Source organism: Saimiri boliviensis, chromosome 5 (genome assembly GCF_048565385.1).
Source record: "Saimiri boliviensis isolate mSaiBol1 chromosome 5, mSaiBol1.pri, whole genome shotgun sequence".
NCBI lineage: Eukaryota > Metazoa > Chordata > Mammalia > Primates > Cebidae > Saimiri > Saimiri boliviensis.
In genome coordinates, this window is record NC_133453.1 from 102,677,000 (window position 1) to 102,696,668 (window position 19,669).

At 44.5% G+C, this 19,669-nt stretch overlaps 1 protein-coding gene across 2 annotated transcripts in view; it reads left to right on the top strand.

The window, feature by feature from the left end:
- LCT (lactase) overlaps nt 1-19,669 on the top strand; it is a 66,209-nt gene that overhangs the window by 14,725 nt on the left and 31,815 nt on the right. For both annotated transcript variants that reach the window (XM_003922008.4, XM_074399742.1), the window contains exons 4-7: nt 1,717-1,816; nt 3,565-3,643; nt 6,957-7,677; nt 18,221-18,866. In XM_003922008.4, the coding sequence (XP_003922057.2) occupies nt 1,717-1,816; nt 3,565-3,643; nt 6,957-7,677; nt 18,221-18,866 (1,546 nt within the window). The remainder of the gene's footprint in view (nt 1-1,716; nt 1,817-3,564; nt 3,644-6,956; nt 7,678-18,220; nt 18,867-19,669) is intronic.

Below are 19,669 nucleotides of genomic sequence, written 5' to 3' on the forward strand. Positions count from 1 at the left end.
CCTGGGATCTCAGTTCTACAGGAGGTACGTGAGGAGGTCCCACATCCACTTATCAGAAAAAGCTTTGCTACCCAGGGAGTTCACTTGGCAGAAGGCAGGACACGGGCCTCTAAGGCTACTCTAGCTCTCCCGCCCTGTATGCCATTGCCGGCTGCCCCATGGCATATCCATCTTTCAGGAAGGAGAAAACCCTTGCTTTCCTAAGCACGCCACCCTCGGTCATTTGTTCCTCTTGTGTTGATGGGGAAAGGGAGGGATGAGGACCATGTGGAGTTGCAGCTTCACTAACTGTGGTTGTGGGCAACCCAATCAGCCTCTTAAGCTTTTGACGCCCCATCTATAAGGAAAGGACATTGCACTCCAGCCTGGCCAACACAGTGAAGCGCTGTCTCTACCAAAAATACAAAAATTAGCTGGGTGTAGTGGTGGGTGCCTATAATCCCAGCTACTCAGGAGGTTGAGGCAGGAGAATCACTTGAACCCAGGAGGAGGATATTGCAGTGAGCCAAGATTGTGCCACTGCACTCCAGCCTGGGCGACAGAGCTAGGCTCCATCTCAGAAATAAATAAATAAAGTGAAGTCATACAGCCTGTCAGCCCTGAGACGTTTTCCTTGATACTGAAATGGCTAGAAATAAGAAGAAATTACATTTACTTTAGTCTTAATGACAGCACCTTTAAGTTTTTTTTTCTTTTTGCTTTTTGTTTGAGATGGATTCTTGCTCTTGTTGCCTAGGCTGGAGTGCGGTGATGCAGTCTTGGCTCACTGCAACCTCTACCTCCAAGCAATTCTCCTGTCTCAGCTCCCAAGTAGCTGGGATGACAGGCGTATGCCACCAAGCCTGGCTAATTTTTGTATTTTTAGTAGAGATCGGGTTTTGCCATGTTGGTCAGGCTGGTCTCGAACTCCTGACCTCAGGTGATCCACCCTCCTGAGCCTCCCAAAGTGCTGGGATTACAGGTGTGAGCCACCACACCCACTGGGCTCCTGTAACTTTTTGTTATGGAAAATATCTAACATCCAAAAGTAGAAAGAAAGTATGATGAACCCCTATGATGCTGTCTCCAGCTGCAAGAGCTATTGGCTCATAGCTAATCTTCTTTCACCTAACCCATAACTTCTCTCTCACAAACTAGATTTTTAATTTGAAAAAAAAAAAGTGGGGGGAGGTTTTAGGGATAGGATCTTGCTCTGTCACCCAGGCTGGAGTGCAGTGGTGCAGTCATAGCTCATTGCAGCCTTGAACTCCTGGGTTCAAGTGATCCTCCTAGCTCAGCCTGCCAACTAGTTGGAACTACAGGCATGCACCACCATGCCCAACTAACCAAACTCGATTTCATTTTGAAGCAAATCCCAGAAATTCATAGATATGGCATTGGTAGCCTCTTAGCTAAGCTGCTTTAGTAGCATAGGCTCCAGATGTGAGCAGTGGCCTTGTTCCTGATCCTAACACTGTGCCTGGCACTAAGAGGTGCCCTGTAAGCCTGAGATGAAGGAAGAGGTGAAGGTGGGGGTTGGTGGGGAGGGTAGACTATGTTACTGAAAACTGTAGATCTTTCTCCTTCAGAGTTAGCTCCTTCAATTAACTGAGATAGCTAGGAGTCATTTCCAAAGCCAGAGTAAGTGCCACAGCTTATCATCTTGAAACTCTGTCCCTGTTATTAAGATGCTTTCCAGGTAGCTTCAGTTTACTTGCTGGTCCTTCTCTTTTTCAGACTATTGAGCCAAAAGTGAAAGTTTTGATCTTCAACCTAAAACTCTCAGGCTGCCCCTCCACCATGAAGAGCCCAGCCAGGCTTTTCAGCCTTTTCGAAGGTGAGTGGACCACTGCTAGGGAGCTTTTGAGTGACATTTGGTGCACTGGTGTGCTGGGTAGCAGTCTTGAAAGTCTGGGGTTCTAATGGGAGGAGAAGCACGATAGGAAAACTAGTCTGAGAGCCTGCCCCAGATTAGGTTATTGTACTCTGCCTTCCTACTGATGGTCCATTGCAACCATCCCCCTTTGACCCAAGAAAAAGGAGAGGTTCTACACAAGGATGCCTCTTACGGACGTAAAAATCGTCAGACCTCAGCTGTGAGTTGTAAGCATGGAAACTCATCTTTGCCTCCTTCCATTACCTCTCCCTCCAAGGTCTCTTATCTCTGCTCCTCAGGGCTGTCCTATGTCCCTCTCCAGCCAGCCCCCTATGCTATCTCAGCCTGCACATGGCCCTGGTGGGTACCTGACCAAGATGCTAGGAATTTTCAAGTGTAGGACCGACTGTTCAAAGGCTGTCTTCCTAGTATCTCTTAGTTCAAATTCTTGAGAGAGAATCTGAGCATTGGCCATGGATCAGGAGGCTGCTCTTGGTCCAGTCAAGTCAGGAGAAAGGTGGGGTCTGTGATAGCATTGAGGCTGTCAGTCACTGGAGTCTCTGCAAGAAGGGAGGAAGGGGAGAGGGGAATGTGCTTGAGGGCCATGTTTGTCAGGCCTGTCACTCTTGTCCCTAGGCCAGAGTATGGGAGCAGTCAGTAGTGTTCTTTCTACCACCATGTCTTAGTCTCTCGTATTGCTATAATACGATACCCTGGACTGTGTAATTTATAAAGAAAAGTTTAGCTCATGGTTCTGGGGACTGGGAAGTTCAAGATTAGGCAGATACATCTGGTCAGCTTCTGGTGAGGGCCTCATGCTGCAACCTAACATGGCAGAGAAGTGAAAGGGGAAACGAATGTCTGCAAATAGATGAAACACCAGAGGCAGCCTCACTTTGTAACAACCACTGTCATGGTAACTAATCCAGTCTCACTAGAGTGGGAATGTGCTCGCTCCGTGGAGACTGCACTAATCCCTTCATGAGGGCAGATCCCTCATGACCCAAATGCCTCTTACAGGTCCCATAACCTCTCAACAGTGTTACAGTGGCAGTTAAATTTCAACGTGAGTTTTGGTGGGGACAAACCACATCCAAACCATAGCACACCTAGAACCCTTCCCAGCATTGGGTTGTTTCCACAGGGCCCCTGAAGTTCATCCATAGATACCATTTAATAACCCTTATCTGAACTCACTTTTGATGGCATAACAATTTCTGTTCTTAGATCTCACCTGTCTCTAAGTGGTTAAAATTTTGCCTTTTCTGTTTAGGTGTATTTTATCACGGTTTAAAAAATATTCCGTCCCTTTCTAATCTTTGAGTTCCTCTAAATAAATAAATTGTTCTCAAAGTTGTGGTCCCCAGACCAGTAGCATCAACATCAGCATCACTTGGGATCTCGTTAGAAATGCATATTCTTGAGTCCTACCTGAGACCTACTGCATCAGACACTCTGGGGGTGGGACCAGCGACTTGTGTTTTAACAAGCTCTACCGGTGATTTTGATTCACACTGAAATTTGAGACCCACTTTTTGAGTAATAAGTAAGTAGAATTGACTTCTGAGACCAGGGTATTTTCCAAAAGGGGCTTAGAACCTTTGTTTGGCATTTGGGTGTGATGTATAAGTGAGGAAAACTGTTGATTTCAGACATGCATTTTCTTAGTTGATATTCACGTAGAGTTGATTTAACTACTTCTCTTACAGCCATAAATAAAGACCAAGTGCTCACCATTGGGTTTGATATTAATGAGTTTCTGAGTTGTTCATCAAGTTCCAAGAAAAGGTAATGTCAGATTGCCTATTGAACTATCAATAGCTGATATTTGTAGAATACTGTTTTCTTTTACATGTATAATCTTATAGGACTGTTGTCATCAACTGTTGGGCCACCAAATTTATTATTGCCATTCAATCGATGAGAAACGACCCAGAAAGAAAGCAGGGAGTCTCTTACTGAGTGGGACTCATGAGGTTCTGCTTCCTCATCTGTCAGTTCACCGAACTGTGCACAACTAGCATGATGGCTCACACCTGTAATCCCAGCACTCTGGTAGGCAATGGTGGGAAGATTGCTTGAGTCCAGGAGTTCAAGTCTGGGCTGAGCAACATGGTGAAACTCTGGCTCTACAAAAAATACAAAAATCAGCCAGGCATAGTGGTGCATGCCTGTGGTCCCAGCTACTTGGGAGACTGAGGTAGGAGGATCGCTTGAGCCCGGGAGGTGGAAGTTGCAGTGAGCCAAGATTGTGCCACTGCACCAGCTAGGATTTGAACCCCTGCCTTCTAGTTTAAGATCTTGTTGGAGACAGTGTGAGCTTGTGGAAGAGTGGCTAGGTTAAAGATAGATCTGACGATCTCGCTGAAGTTACATAAAGAGTAAGAGAAATGAGTTCTCTGTGCCCACGTCTTCAATACAAAGGGTGAAACATCTTCCCCATGAGGAGGCAGCGTGGACAGGAAAGCCAGTTGTTGCAGCAGGGCAGATGCCTAACTTGATGATGTTTTAGGGACTGAGGTTTTAATCTATGATGGGGTTGTAAACAATATGTTACTGAATGACTAAAGTCCCAAAGTTTGCAAATAATATACTTTTAAAAATTAGAGCAGATTTTGAGGTTATGCCCATAATTACATTGCTTTCATGCATGTACATCCCACTATGCTTTTTGCATGAGAAAAGAATGGCATGGAAACCAGTACTGGGAATTGCCCAGAACGTCGGCACTCCGTGGGGGGACGTCACATGCATGAAGGTCATGCACCATCCCTTCGGGTGGGACAAAGGCTGGGACAATAATTGACTTCCAGACCTTCAGTGGGCATTCTCTTTGTCACTCACCTCTGATATTTCCAGTGCAGCTCTCTTCAGGGTCATAAGCTTCAGTGCCAACACCTCTTTGTACTTTTCCTCTTCTGGTACTTGACTGTCCTGAGCTATATTCTACTGTTCCATCCTTTCGATCCTTTTCAAGTCAGCAGTTCAGATCAACATACCCCTAGCAGCAGCTGTACCTCAGGCTTTATGTGGCAGTGCAAACTTGCAATGGACAGACATGGGTTAGCACTGCTTCCTGACCACACCCGGAGTCAGACAGGAAGGACTGGCTGTGGCTTCAGGAAAAAAAACTCAAGGGGCCATAATAAAATGGGTTCCCTGAGAAGCCAGTGATTACAAGCAACACCAGCTCTGAGGTTCTCTCAGCACTTGGTGGTGCTTTGCCTGAAGGGGAGGTCCAACACAACCTAATATTAGACAGCCAGCGGCCCCTACTCAGGAGGATGTGGTTGGAGAACCCGCTGAGTGCAGGGGCAGTGGGTGAGGAATGTTCAGAAAGGACTAACATAGTTTTCTCCCTCAGAATTTTAGACCTTATAGGGGTGATAGAGGCCCCCAAACAACTCTCACATGAGAATTCACCAGGAGACACATAGCACTGCACCCTGAAAAAAGGAGAACTGAGAAGCCCTGGGTGTGGAGCCTGAGGCATCATCATGTGCTAAATCCCTCCCTATGACCATTAAACCCAGGGCTCCCAGCTCCAAGCCTGTACAGCAAGTTCTGTTTCATCCCAGGGCAATTTGTTTCCTCAGACCTCTTTTCATGCAGTCCAGGAGGAAGGAGTCAGGGCCAGAAGGACTGGGTGAGAGTGAGGTTCAGAGCAGCAGAGGCTGTGTTTATGGGCACCGTCCCTGGCTGCACTCCACAGTGGCACGTGTATTGGGATCATCCGGAGAGGATCATTTCCCTTCCCCACCTCTTTAACAAATGTCAGGGAGTTGTGCTGAGTGAAACAGAAGGCGCTTAGGTTTGGAGGACGCCTCCTGGAAGGTGACCCAGGCCCAGGCTTCACTCCTTGAGAGGAAGATCTCTGTGCAGTGTCCCTGTCACTTCTCCCAGTTCTGCTCTGTGGGCCAGCTGGTACAGGCGCCATCCCCTCTCCACAGGATGGCTGTGTGACAGGGAGATGCTCTTGTGCTCCAACTTCTTTTCCCCAGGAATGTGCCACATTCCCTTCTCCAGACCAGCACACCTACTTCTGCCAACCCGTCCTCAAGGCCGCCCTCTGCTGGGTGTAATTTGCAGCATGCATGCTTTCCCACTGCCAGGACATGTCTCACTGGCTGTGAAATCAATTTAGAAGTTGGCAATCACAATAGAAAAAAAGAAAAAGGAGGAAAGGAGAACTGGAGGGAGGAAGACGAAATAGAGTAAAATAGAAAATATTAGACCACATTTTGTATAAATGCAGCATGTACTTTTATGTGATGTTTTATTTCATATGCATATCTATACATATACATGCACATAAACATGTATGTATATGAGGTTAAAAGCACAGAATCTGCTGCACTGCCTGCAAGGTGTATGGTCAAGGAAAAGTTACCTATAATCACCAGGAATCCAGGGTCCTTCGTTGTTACTTTGTCACCTTTAACAAGATTTCTACCTCATGGTCCAGGATGGATGCTTGAGCTCCTGCTATTATGTCTGAAATCCAAGCAGCAGGAATAAGAAAGGAGGCAGTAGCCAGGACTGATACTTAGTTGGTCCACATCAGTGTACTTCTATACCAGCTGATAAATAGCCGCAGGCTCCCTGAAATCAGGAAGTTTCCCATTTCTTCAAATCTCAGTTTCTTCCTGTGCAGGATGAGAATTAATCATTGCAGTACCCATCTCAGAAATTTGTTGAGAAAATTAAATTAGATAATACACATTTATTCTTATCACAGTGGCCAGCACAGAATCAAGGCTCCATAAATTGAAACCATTGTTGTTATTAGCTATGTTATACAAACAGTAAATTATAAGAAGAATAAAATATGGCACCAGAATTGAAGACAATATTCAAGGGCAATCTAATACAGAGAACAGTAGCATTGTTCCTGTTTTAACCATGAAAGAGCAAGAATCACTAACCTCAGAAGGGGTAATAATAATTTTCCCATCTACCAGTCGCTTTCTGCCCATGGCTTTGCAGATAGGACTTTTGACTTAGTGTCTCTGGAATCTATCTGATTGAACACAGTAGTCACCTGTAGGGGGCATTTGTAACTGACAGTGCCATTCATGTTCATGTCCCTTCAATCCCGCAGCACATCTTGTTCTCTGACTGGCAGCCTGGCCCTTCAGCCTGACCAGCAGGAGGACCGCGAGACCACACGTTCCTCTCTTGCCTCGGCCTATCAGAGAGCCTGGGAAGCATTTGCCAATCAGTCCAGGGCAGAAAGGGACACCTTCCTGCAGGACGTTTTCCCTGAAGGCTTCCTCTGGGGCACCTCCACGGGAGCCTTTAACGTGGAAGGAGGCTGGGCTGAGGGCGGGAGAGGACCGAGCATCTGGGATCCACGCAGGCCCCTGAACAACACTGAGGGCCAAGCGACACCAGAGGTGGCCAGTGACAGCTACCACAAGGTCGTCTCTGACATCGCCCTGCTTCGTGGCCTCCGGGCTCAGGTGTACAAGTTCTCCATCTCCTGGTCCCGGATCTTCCCCATGGGGCACAAGAGCAGCCCCAGCCTCCCAGGCATTGCCTACTACAACAAGCTGATTGACAGTCTGCGGGACACGGGCATCGAGCCCATGGCCACGCTGTTCCACTGGGACCTGCCTCAGGCCCTGCAGGATCATGGCGGATGGCAGAATGAGAGTGTGGTGGATGCCTTCCTGGACTATGCAGCCTTCTGCTTCTCCACGTTTGGGGACCGTGTGAAGCTGTGGGTGACCTTCCATGAGCCGTGGGTGATGAGCTATGCAGGCTATGGCACTGGTCAACACCGTCCTGGCATCTCTGACCCAGGAGTGGGCTCTTTTAAGGTACTTCCTATCCCTGCAGCTCCTACTACTTGGTGGAGAAAGGACAGTGGCTGGAAGAAAATAATTTTCTCTGTTTTCTTCCATCAGCAAGCCTTTACTTTTTGTTTTTTCTTTAAAGGAAATCAGAGGGAGGGAAAGAACCATAAATTGTTAATCACCTGGCCAGGTGCAGTGGTTCATGCTGGTAATCCCTACACTGTGGGAGGCCAAGGTGGGCAGATTGCTTGAGTACAGGAGTTCGAGACCAGACTGGGCACCTGGTACTTTTAAAATACAATAGTTGTTACATCCTCAGAATAGCACTGATGGATGAGAGAGGGTCGGAGAAGATAAACAATGTGGTCATGATGACATTGTTAATGAGTCACCAGGTGGAAGTCAGGATTTGAGCCCAAGTCTTCTGGACTCCAAATCAAGTTGCTCATGTCACTTAGAGACAAGGGACAGAAAGCTCAACCCAAAGTGACTTAATCCAGGAGAGAATTCACGAGTTCAGAAGGTTGAAAAGTCTTCATTTAGCTTGATCAGGGTGGAATTTGATGAGAGCACAGGCAGTGTCACCAGGACCCAGTTCTCTCTCTCTTGTTCCCCTCATTGGCTTTATTTTTGGGCTACTTTGCAGCCAGATGGCAGCAACCCTGTTTCTGTTATTTCAGAACCAGTAGGGAAAAAAGCTGGCCCCTCTCCTGTTCTTCCCAACAGAAGTGTCCCTGTGTCTCATGTTCTCTCAGTGGGTCACATGCGCACCCTGAACCCATTGCTGGGTCCTGCCTGAGGGCCGTGGCGATTGACTGATTTGGGCCACGGGCCCATTCTTTGCTCCTCAATATGCTACCTGAGAGGTGAGGAGGTGGAGAGGGAAGAGGCAAGGAGGTGTTGGCTTTCCAGACAGCAGTCAGGGCATCATTTCGACAAGAAGGGGATATAGGCCAGGCGTGGTGGTTCACACCTGTAATCCGAGCACTTTGGGAGGCTGAGGCGGGTGGATCACCTGAAGTCGGGAGTTTGGAACCAGCCTGACGAACATGGAGAAACCCCATCTCTACTGAAAGCACAAAATTAGCTGGGCATGGTGGCACATGCCTGTAATCCCTGCTACTCAGGAGGCTGAGGCAGGAGAATCGCTTGAACCTGGGAAGCGGAGGTTGTGATGAGCCAAGATCATGCCATTACACTCCAGCCACCTGGGCAACAAGAATGAAACTCCATTTCTCACACACACACACACACACACACAAAGGTGGGGGTGATGTATACAGTCGGCACAAAATTTTAAGTGGTTATAGGTATTTTCCATTATTTCCCTTTTTCTTCAGAATCTCCCAGAAAACCCACCAGCTTTCTCTGACAGTGTTCTTCAGGATAGACATGTTAGTCTGCCTTTCCCCTGTCACTGTTTGGGTTCTGTTCTTAAAGATGAGTATTTCCAGCTGGGCGCAGTGGCTCATGCCTGTAATCTCAGTACTTGGAGAGGCTGAGGTGGGCAGACCACCTGAGGTCAAGAGTTTGAGACCAGCCTGGCCACCATGGCGAAACCCCGTCTCTACTAAAATACAAAAATAGCTGGGTGTGTTGGTGAGCAACTGTAATCCCAGCTACTTTGGAGGCTGAGGCAGGAGAATTGCTTGAACCTGGGAAGTGGAGGTTATAGTGAGCCAAGATGGCACCACTGCACTCCAGTCTGGGCCACCTGAGTGACAAAGCAAGACTTCATCTCAAAAAAAAAAAAAAAAAAAAGATTATTTCCTGTGCCTCGTGCTAGGTGTTAAAGAGGGGTCACAGCCGTGCCCTGGGCATGTTACAGCCTTTTGGGGAAGATGATGCTAACAAACAGCAAAATTACAGAACTTTTCAAAAAATACCACAACCATGGTGAGTTGGAGCAACGTGAATAAATGACTCTATGGAATGCCAAACATCGTAACACATGATTCAGAGCTTCCATTCAGCTCTTGCACAGCAAGTGACTGCACATATGGAGTCACTTTGCCACGTACCTTCTGAAAATGGAAGGTTTGAAATCTTCTATTTGACTCCTTGTTGTAAAACTTATCTAAATCTTTTCTTCTTAGTCATTTCTTACCCTTTGAACTGTATGAAGCTCCTGAGATATCTTATAGAGACTTTGATGAGAAAGTCCCCTTCACTTTTCTCCTTCAGTTCTTCCCTTTATTTATTAGTTGAATATTAGAATATTATTGTCTTAGTGAGCTTGAGCTGAGATAACGAAACACCATCGACTGCTGGTTTAGACAACAGATATTTATTTCCCACCATTGTGGAGCTGGGGAAGTCCAAGATCAAGGGGCCAGCATGGTTGGGCTCTCGTGAGGGTGCTCTTCCTGTACTGCAGACAGCCACCTTCTTGCTGTCCTCATATGAGAGTGGTAGGGAGAGCTCGCTTGTATCTCTTCTTATAAGGACACTAATACCACTACCTCTAAACCTAATCACCCCTCAAAGACCCCCCTCTCCAAATACCATCACACTGGGGATTAGGGCTTCAACATACAAATTTTGATGGGGGACCTAATTCAATTCATAGCAACTATGAAAGAAAAATTTTAAAGGAAAAAAAAGTCTTTTATTATTTTACACTGTCTCCTTCCAGTCTTGGCTTCTTTGCATTTATTGTGTTGTCACAGGGAACCTCAGATTGTTACTCAGTATTCATTTGATATCATCCCATTAGCACTTTTCCCTAATTGTAAACTATCACAATGACTGTTTTGATGCTTGTCTAATATTCCACTGAACTCCCTTCCTGATACTGGCTAATTTAGAAGACAGACATCCTTGCTTTTCAGAAAGGAGCATAGTTTGCCATTAGAGTTTAGAATTCAGTTAAGGACTAATATTTGGGATGTGAGAAGCAGCCAGATGTTTTAGTGATTTTGGCCTATTTTGACATGAAATTCTTCAGAAGTAAATGTCATCCTCTTCAGATGATAAAAAGGCAAAAGGGAAGCAAGCTAAGATTTTGTAAACTCACTCCTGCTCTCTTAAGTTTCTGCTCGATGCTTTATATACACGTATTTAATCCTCCCAGATGGATCCGTAACTACCCACTTCTTGCCGACAAGAAAGCTGAAATTGAGAGCAAATTGTCAAAGTTAACAAGTTACTGGCAGAGTCAAGATATAAGTTTAGGCTTGTTATATTTCAGACACCCTCCTTTTGCCCCTACTTCCCACAAAAAGCTGTTGCTGTTTGTAAGAGCATGAGTTAAGTCTACAAAGAAACTCCTAGTTTGGTTTTTCTTTCTAGATTCCATTAAATACAAAGAACAAGTAGGCAAGAAACAGCGCTTCTCTCCCTTGTGTGCTAATTAAAATAACCCTCCCCATGGACTAATTTCTCAACAAGCACTTATTAAGGACAGAGGCAGAATAGCAGTATGGGTGACAGTAGTAACAGGCTTGGAGTCAGACTGCCAGGGGCTTGTTCTCACTTTACTCCTGACTGTGGGCCTTCTGGTTACTGCCTAGCTCTGGATCTCATTTTCCCCATCTCTGTAGTGGTGGTCATTATCGTACCTGCCATATGAGGTTGTGGTGAGGATTACAAGAGAGAATTCATTAAGTAGTAGGTGCCCAATACATGTTAGTTATTGTTAATGTGGTTGTTGATGCTGTTACTTTGTTGACAATGTTGAAGAATTGCTGTTGACTTGTTGACATCAACATCGTTGACATTATTGACTTGTTGACATTGGTGTTGATTTCTTGACATTGTTGACTTGTCAACATTGTTAGTATCGGTCTTAACTTGTTTATATTGTTGTTAACTTTAATATTGACTTGTTGATATCATGTTGATGCCAACATTATTTGTTGATGACTTGATGTTAACATTAGTGCTGATGTTGTCAGTTTGACGTCAATGATGTTGTCTTTTTTTTTTTTTTTTAATTTATTGTACTTTAGGTTCTGAGGTACATGTGCAGATTATGCAAGATTGTTGCATAGGTACACACACGGCAATGTGGTTTGCTGCCTCCATCACCTCATCACCTACATCTGGCATTTCTCCCCATGCTATCCCTACCTGACCTCTGTACCGCCGCCCCCGCAACTGTTCCTCCCTTGGCCCCCCCCAGCAGAGCCCAAGGAAATAAGAGAGGACACAAACAAATGGAGAAACCCCTAGTGTGTGATGCTCCCATCCCTCTGTCCATGTGTTCTTATTGTTCATCACCTGCCTATGAGTGAGAACATGCAGCATTTGATTTTCTGTCTTGTGTCAGCTTGCTGAGAATGATGGTTTCCAGATTCATCCATTTCCCTACAAATGACACAAACTCATCATTTTTTATGGCTGCATAGTATTCAATAGTGTATATGTGCCACATTTTCCTTGTCCAGTCTATCATCGACGGCATTTGGATTGGTTCCAGGTCTTTTTTTGTAAACAGTGCCGCTATGAACATACATGTGCATCTGTCTTTATAATAGAATGATTTATAATCCTTTGGGTATATACCCAATAATGGGATTGCTGGGTCAAATGGAATTTCTATTTCTAGGTCCTTGAGGAAGTGCCACGTTGCCTTCCACAATGGTTGAACTAGTTTACACTACCACCAACAGTGTAAAAGTGTTCCTATTTCTCCACATCCTTTCCAGCATGTGTTGTCTCCAGATTTTTTAATGATCACCATTCTAACTGGTGTGAGGTGGTATCTCAATGTAGTTTTTATTTGCATTTCTCTAATGACCAGTGATGATGAGCAGTTTTTCCTGTTTTGTTGGCCTCATATATGTCTTTTGAAAAGCGTTCATATCCTCCTCCCACTTTTGAATGGGTTTGTTTTTTTCTTGTAAATCTGTTTTAGTTCTTTGTAGATTCTGGATATTAGCCCTTTGTCAGATGGGTAGATGGCAAAAAATTTTTCCCATTCTGTTGGTTGCCAGTTCACTCTAATGATTGTTTCTTTTGCTGTGCAGAAACTCTGGAGTTTAATTAGAAGATCCCATTTGTCTATTTTGGCTTTTGTTGCCATTGCTTCTGGTGTTTTAGTCATGAAGTCCTTGCCTATGCCTATGTACTAAATGGTTTTGCCTAGGTTTTCTTCTAGATTTTTTATGGCATTAGGTCTTATGTTTAGATCTTTAATCCATCTGGAGTTAATTTTAGTGTGTAAGGTGTCAGGAAGAGGTCCAGATTCTGCTTTCTGCACACTGCTAGCCAGTTTTCCCAACTCCATTTATTAAACAGGGAATCCTTTCCCCATTGCTTGTTTTTGTTAAGTTTGTCAAAGATCAGATGGTTGTAGATGTGTGGCATTGCCACCACGGCTTCTGTTCTGTTCCATTGGTCTATATCTCTGTTTTGGTACCAGTACCATGCTGTTTTGATTACTGTAGCCTTGTATAGTTTGAAATCAGGTAGCATGATGCCTCCGGCTTTGTTCTTTTTGCTTAGGATTGTCTTGGCTATGCGGGCTCTTTTTTGGTTCCATATGAAGTTTAAGGTGGTTTTTTCCAGTTCTGCGAAGGAGGTCATTGGTACCTTGATGGGGATAGTGTTAAATCTATAAATAACTTTGGGCAGTATGGCCATTTTCACTGATTCTTTCTACCCATGAGCATGGACTGTTTCTCCATTTGTTTGTGTCCTCTCTTACTTCCTTGAGCAGTGGTTTGTAGTTCTCCTTGGAGAGGTCCATTACATCCTTTGTTGGTTGTATTCCTAGGTATTATATTCTCTTTGTAGCAATTGTGAATGGGAGTTTGCTTATGATTTGGCTGTCTGTTAGTCTGTTATTGGTGTATAGAAATGCTTGTGATTTCTGCACATTGATTTTGTATCCTTAGACTTTACTAAAATTGCTTGTCAGTTTCAGGAGATTTTGGGCTGAAATGATAGGGTCTTCTAAATATACAATCATGTCGTCTATAAATATGGACAATTTGACTTCCTCTTTTCCTAATTGAATACCTTTATTTTTTTTTTTCTTGCCTAATTGTTCTGGCTAGAGCTTCCAATACTATATTGAATAGGAGTCGTGACAGAGGACATCCTTGTCTAGTGCCATATTTCAAAGGGAATGCTTCCAGTTTTTGCTCATTCAGTATGACATTGGCTGTAGGTTTGTTGTAAATAGCTTTTATTATTTTGAGACATATGATCCTTTGATACCTAGTTTATTGAGAGTTTTTAGCATAAAATGCTGTTGAATTTTGTTGAAGGCTTTCTCTGTATCTATTGAGATAATTATGTGGTTTTTGTCTTTGGTTCTGTTTATGTGGTGGATTACATTGATAGACTTGCGTATGTTGAACCAGCCTTGCATACCCAGGATGAAGCCTACTTGATCGTGATGGATAAGCTTTTTGATATGCTGTTGCAGTCGGTTTGCCAGTATTTTATTGAAGATTTTTACATCTATGTTCATCATGCTTATTGGCCTGAAGCTTTCTTTTCTTGCTGAGTCTGTGCCGAGTTTTGGTATCAGGATGATGTTGGTCTCATAAAATGATTTGGGAAGGATTCCCTCTTTTTGTATTGTTTGAAATAGTTTCAGAAGGAATGGTACCAGCTCCTCTTTGTACGTCTGGTAGAATTCAGCTGTTAATCAGTTGGGACCTGGATTTTTTTTGGTTGGTAGGCTCTTAATTGCTGCCTCAACGTCAGCCCTTGTTATTGATCTTTTCAAGGTTTCAACTTCTTCCTGGTTTAGACTTAGGAGGGTGCAGATGTCCAGGACTTTATCTATCCATTTCTTCCAGGTTTACTAGTGTATGTGCATAGAGTTGTTTGTAGTAATCTCTGATGATAGTTTTTATTTCTGTGGAATTGATGGTGATAATCCCCTTTTTCATTTTTTTATTGCATCTATTTGATTCTTCTCCCTTTTCTTTTTTATTAATCTGGTTAGCGGTCTATTTTGTTGATCTTTTCAAAAAACCAGCGCCTGGATTTATTGATTTTTTTTTGAAGGGTTTTTTTTGTGTCTCTCTCTTCTTCAGTTCTGCTCTGATCTTATTTATTTCCTGTCTTCTGCTAACTTATGAATTTTTTTTTTTTATCTTGATCCTCTAGCTCTTTCAGTTTTGATGATAGGGTATCGATATTCTGTCTTTCCTCGCTTCTCTGGTGGGCATTTATTGCTATATATTTCTCTCTAAACACTGCTTTAAATGTGTCCCAGAGATTCTGGTACATTGTGTCTTCATTCTCGTTGGTTTCGAAGAACATCTTTATTTCTGCCTTCATTTCATTGTTTATCCAGTCAACATTCAGGAGCCAGTTGTTCAGTTTCCATGAAGTTGTATGGTTCTGATTTAGTTTCTTAATTCTGAGTTCTAATTTGATTGGAGTGTGGTCTGAGAGACTGCTTGTTATGATTTGCATTCTTTCGCATTTGCTGAGGAGTGATTTACTTCCAATTATGTGGTCAATTTTAGAGTAGGTGCCATGTGGTGCTGTGAAGAATGTATATTCTGTGGATTCGGGTGGGGTGGAGATTTCTGTAGATATCTGTTAGGTCCACTTGGTCCAGATCTGCATTCAAGTCCTGAATTTCCTTGTTGATTTTCTGTCTTGTTGATTGGTTTAATATTGACAGTGGAGTGTTAAATCTCCCACTATTATTGTGTGGGAGTCTAAGTCTCTTTGTAGGTCATTAAGAACTTGCTTTATATACCTGGATGCTCCTGTATTGGGTGTATATATATTTAGGATAGTTAGTTCTTCTTGATGCATTGATCCTTTTACCATTATGTAATGCCCTTCTTTGTCTCTTTTGATCTTTCTTGTTTTAAAGTCCATTTTATCAGAGACTAGGATTGCAACTCCCGCTTTTTTTTTTTTTTTTGCTCTCCATTTGCTTGATAAATCTTCCTCCATCCCTTTATTTTTAGCCTATGTGTGTCCTTGCACGTGAGATGAGTTTCCTAAATACAACACACTGATTGGTTTTGACTTTTTATCCAATTTGCCAGTCTGTGTCTTTTGATTGGGGCATTTAGTCCATAAGGTTAATATTGTTATGTGTGAATTTAATATTGTTATGTGTGAATTTAATACTGCCGTTTTGATGATAGCTGGATGTTTTGCCCATTGGTTGACACATTTTCTTCATTGTTTTAATGGTCTTTACCATTTGGTACATTTTTGGAGTGGCTGGTACTGGTTGTTCTTTTCCTTGTTTAATGCTTCTTTCAGGAGCTCTTGTAAGGCAGGCCTGTTTGCAACAAAATCTCTCAGCAATTGCTTGTCTATAAAGGATTTTCTTTCTCTTTCACTTATGCAGCTTAGTTTGGCTGGATATGAAATTCTAGGTTGAAAGTTCTTTTCTTTAAGGATGTTCATTATTGGCCCCCACTCTCTTCTGGCTTGTCGGGTTTCTGTGGAGAGATCTGGTGTGAGTCTGATGGGTTTCCCTTTGTGGGTAACCTGACCTTTCTCTCTTGCTGCCCTTAGCATTTTTTCCTTCATTTCAACCCTGGTGAATCTGACGATTATGTGCCTTGTGGTTGCTTTTCTTGAGGAATATCTTTGTGGTGGTCTCTGTATTTCCTGGACTTGAATTTTGGCTCTCTTGCTAGGTTGGGGAAGTTCTCCTGGTTAATATCCTGAAGAGTGTTTTCCAGCTTTGATTCATTCTCTCTGTCACATTCAGGTACACCTATCAAACGTAGATTAGGTCTTTTCACATAATCCCATATTTCTTGGAGGCTTTGCTCATTTCTTTTCACTCTTTTTTCTCTGTTCTTGCCTTCTCATTTTGTTTCATTGAGTTGATATTCAGTCTCTGATATTCTTTCTTTCTTCTGCTTAGTCGATTCAGCTATTGAAACTTTTGTATGCTTCGCAAAGTTCTCGTGCTGCATTTTTCAGCTCCATCAAGTCATTTATATTCTTCTCTAAGCTGTTTATTCTAGTTACCTCTCATCTAACCTTTTCTTCTAGGTTCTTAGTTTCTTTGCACTGAGTTAGCACATGTTCTTTTAGCACTGAGAAGTTTGTTATTACCCACCTTCTGAAGCCTGTTTCTGCCAGTTCATCAGATTTATTCTCCATCCATCTTTGATCCTTAGCTGGTGAGGAGTTGTGATCCCTTGGAGGAGGAGAAGCGCTCTGGTTTTTGGTGTTTTCATCCTTTTTGCTCCGGTTTCTTCCCATCTTAGTGGCTTTATCTACCTGTGGTCTTTGTAGTTGGTGACTTTCAGATGGGGTCTCTGAGTGGACGTCCTTTTTGTTGATGTTGAAGCTATTTCTTTCTGCTTCTTAGTTTTCCTTCTTTTTTTTTTTTTTTGAGACGGAGTTTCGCTCTTGTTACCCAGGCTGGAGTGCAATGGCGCGATCTCGGCTCACCGCAACCTCCGCCTCCTGGGTTCAGGCAATTCTCCTGCCTCAGCCTCCTGAGTAGCTGGGATTACAGGCACGTGCCACCATGCCCAGCTAATTTTTTGTATTTTTAGTAGAGACGGGGTTTCACCATGTTGACCAGGATGGTCTTGATCTCTCGACCTCGTGATCCACCCACCTCGGCCTCCCAAAGTGCTGGGATTACAGGCGTGAGCCACCGCGCCCGGCCTAGTTTTCCTTCTAATGGTCAGGCCCCTCTGCTGCAGGACCACTGGAGGTCCACTCCAGACCTTGCATGCCTGGAGATCACCTGCAGGGGCTGCAGAGCAGCAACGGTTGCCACCAGTTTCTTCGTCTGCTATCCCTGCCAGTTTACGGAGGTCAGCGTGTTGCTTGAGGAGACAGTCTGTCCCTTATCGGAGCTTAAGTGCTGTGCTGGGAGCTCCATTGTTCTGTGCAGAGCCGCTGGGCAGGTACCTATAAGTCTGCTGCAGCTGAACTCATAACTGCCTCTTTTCCCAGGTGCCCTGTCCTAGGAAGGTCAGCTTTATTTGTAAATTCCTGTCATGCCGCCACCTTTTTTCATAGATGCCCCACCTCACATGGAGTAGTCCAGTCACACTCTGCCAGCAGAGGTGTTGCTGAGCTGCCACAGGCTCTGTCCAACTGCTGTGTGAACTATCTCTGTAGTGGCAGACTGCCTCAGTAGTCGTTATCGCCCTTCCCCCCTCTGAGCTGGACTGTCCTGGGTCCAGCTGTGCTTGCTGCAAAACTCTCAATCCAGAATGTTTCAGATTGCTTGTTTTGTGAGGGTGGTACCCACTGAGCTGGATCGCCTGGCTCCTTGTTTCAGCCCCCTCCCTTTCAGTTGAATGGGTGACTTTGTCTCCCAGGCATTCCAAGCGCCAGCCAAAATGGCTGCCCAGAATTGTGTGAGTTTCTGTGCACCAACCAGGCACTGACTGAAATCACTGTGCTGAAAACTCGTGGCGCTTTTCGGCCCAGGAATCTCCTGGTCTGTAGGCAGTGAAAACTTGTTTGGAAATGTGGTGAGCACTCACCATCTGCGCTGTTCTCACTGGGAACTGCTCTCCGGAGCTGTTCCTGTTTGGCCATCTTCTGTTGTTGTTGTCTTTATTGACTTGTTGACCTGTTACTGGTTCATTAGTCCTGTTGTTGCATTGTTATTATTACTAATCACTGTATTTCCTTTTTACTTTTTCACAAGGTGGCTCACTTGGTCCTCAAGGCTCATGCCAGAACTTGGCACCACTACAATAAGCACCATCGCCCACAGCAGCAGGGGCATGTGGGCATTGTGCTGAACTCAGACTGGGCAGAACCCCTGTCTCCAGAGAGGCCTGAGGACCTGAGAGCCTCTGAGCGCTACTTGCACTTCATGCTGGGCTGGTTTGCACACCCCATCTTTGTGGATGGAGACTACCCAGCCACCCTGAGGACCCAGATTCAACAGATGAACAGACAGTGCCCCCATCCTGTGGCACAACTCCCCGAGTTCACAGAAGCAGAGAAGCAGCTCCTGAAAGGCTCTGCTGATTTTCTGGGTCTGTCTCATTACACCTCCCGCCTTATCAGCAATGCCCCACAAAACACCTGCATCCCTAGCTACAATACCATTGGAGGCTTCTCCCAACACGTGAGCCATGCATGGCCCCAGACCTCATCCTCTTGGATTCGTGTGGTGCCCTGGGGGATAAGGAGGCTGTTGAAGTTTGTATCCCTGGAATATACAAGAGGAGAAGTTCCAATATACCTGGCCGGGAATGGCATGCCCATAGGGGAAAGTGAAGATCTCTTTGATGATTCCTTGAGAGTAGACTACTTCAATCAATATATCAATGAAGTGCTCAAGGGTAAGAACAATGGATATGCCAGTGATTGGAAGGTGGGTGGTACTTCTCCAAGTCTTCACAGTTTTTTTAATGGTACAAAGAAAGTCTTCTAGGGAAATGGAGCCAAGGAAAGCATTTTTGGTAGTAATAGTGGGGAGTGCTTCACATCAGCTTCGTAACTCTCTTTCCCAAAGGTCATTCATGTCATTCACGTCTTTGCTTCTGTGGTTGTTTTGTTTTGTTTTGTTTTTGAGACAGGGTCTTGCTGTGTTGCCCAGCTAGAGAGCTGGAATGCAGTGGCATAAACATGGCTCATTGCAGCCTCAAACTCCTAAGCTCAAGCCATCCTCCCTCCCACCTCAACCTCTTGAGTAGCTGGGACCACAGTGTACATCACTATGCCTGGCTTTTATTTTTTTAGACATGGGATCTCTTCACATTGCCCGGGCTGGTCTCAAACTCCTGGGCTCAAGCAATCTCACTTCAGCCTCCCAAAGTGTTGGAATTGCATGCATGAGCCACCATGCCTGACCCAGTGTCCTTATTGCCTAGAAACCTCCCTTCCACATTCTGCCCATCTCAGTCCCATGCTGTCATCAAGCCTCATCATATATATATACACACACACACTTTTTTTAAGAGTCTGGGTCTTGCTCTGTCACACAGGCTGGAATGGAGTGGCATGTTCATAGCCCACTACAGCCTCAAACTCCTAGACTCAAGTGCTCCTCCCAACTCCAACCCATTAACTCTTCCCTCATTGCTCCAGCCACACTGGTCTTCATTTCCTTTAATTGGCTGCAAAATCTATATTGTGTCATTGA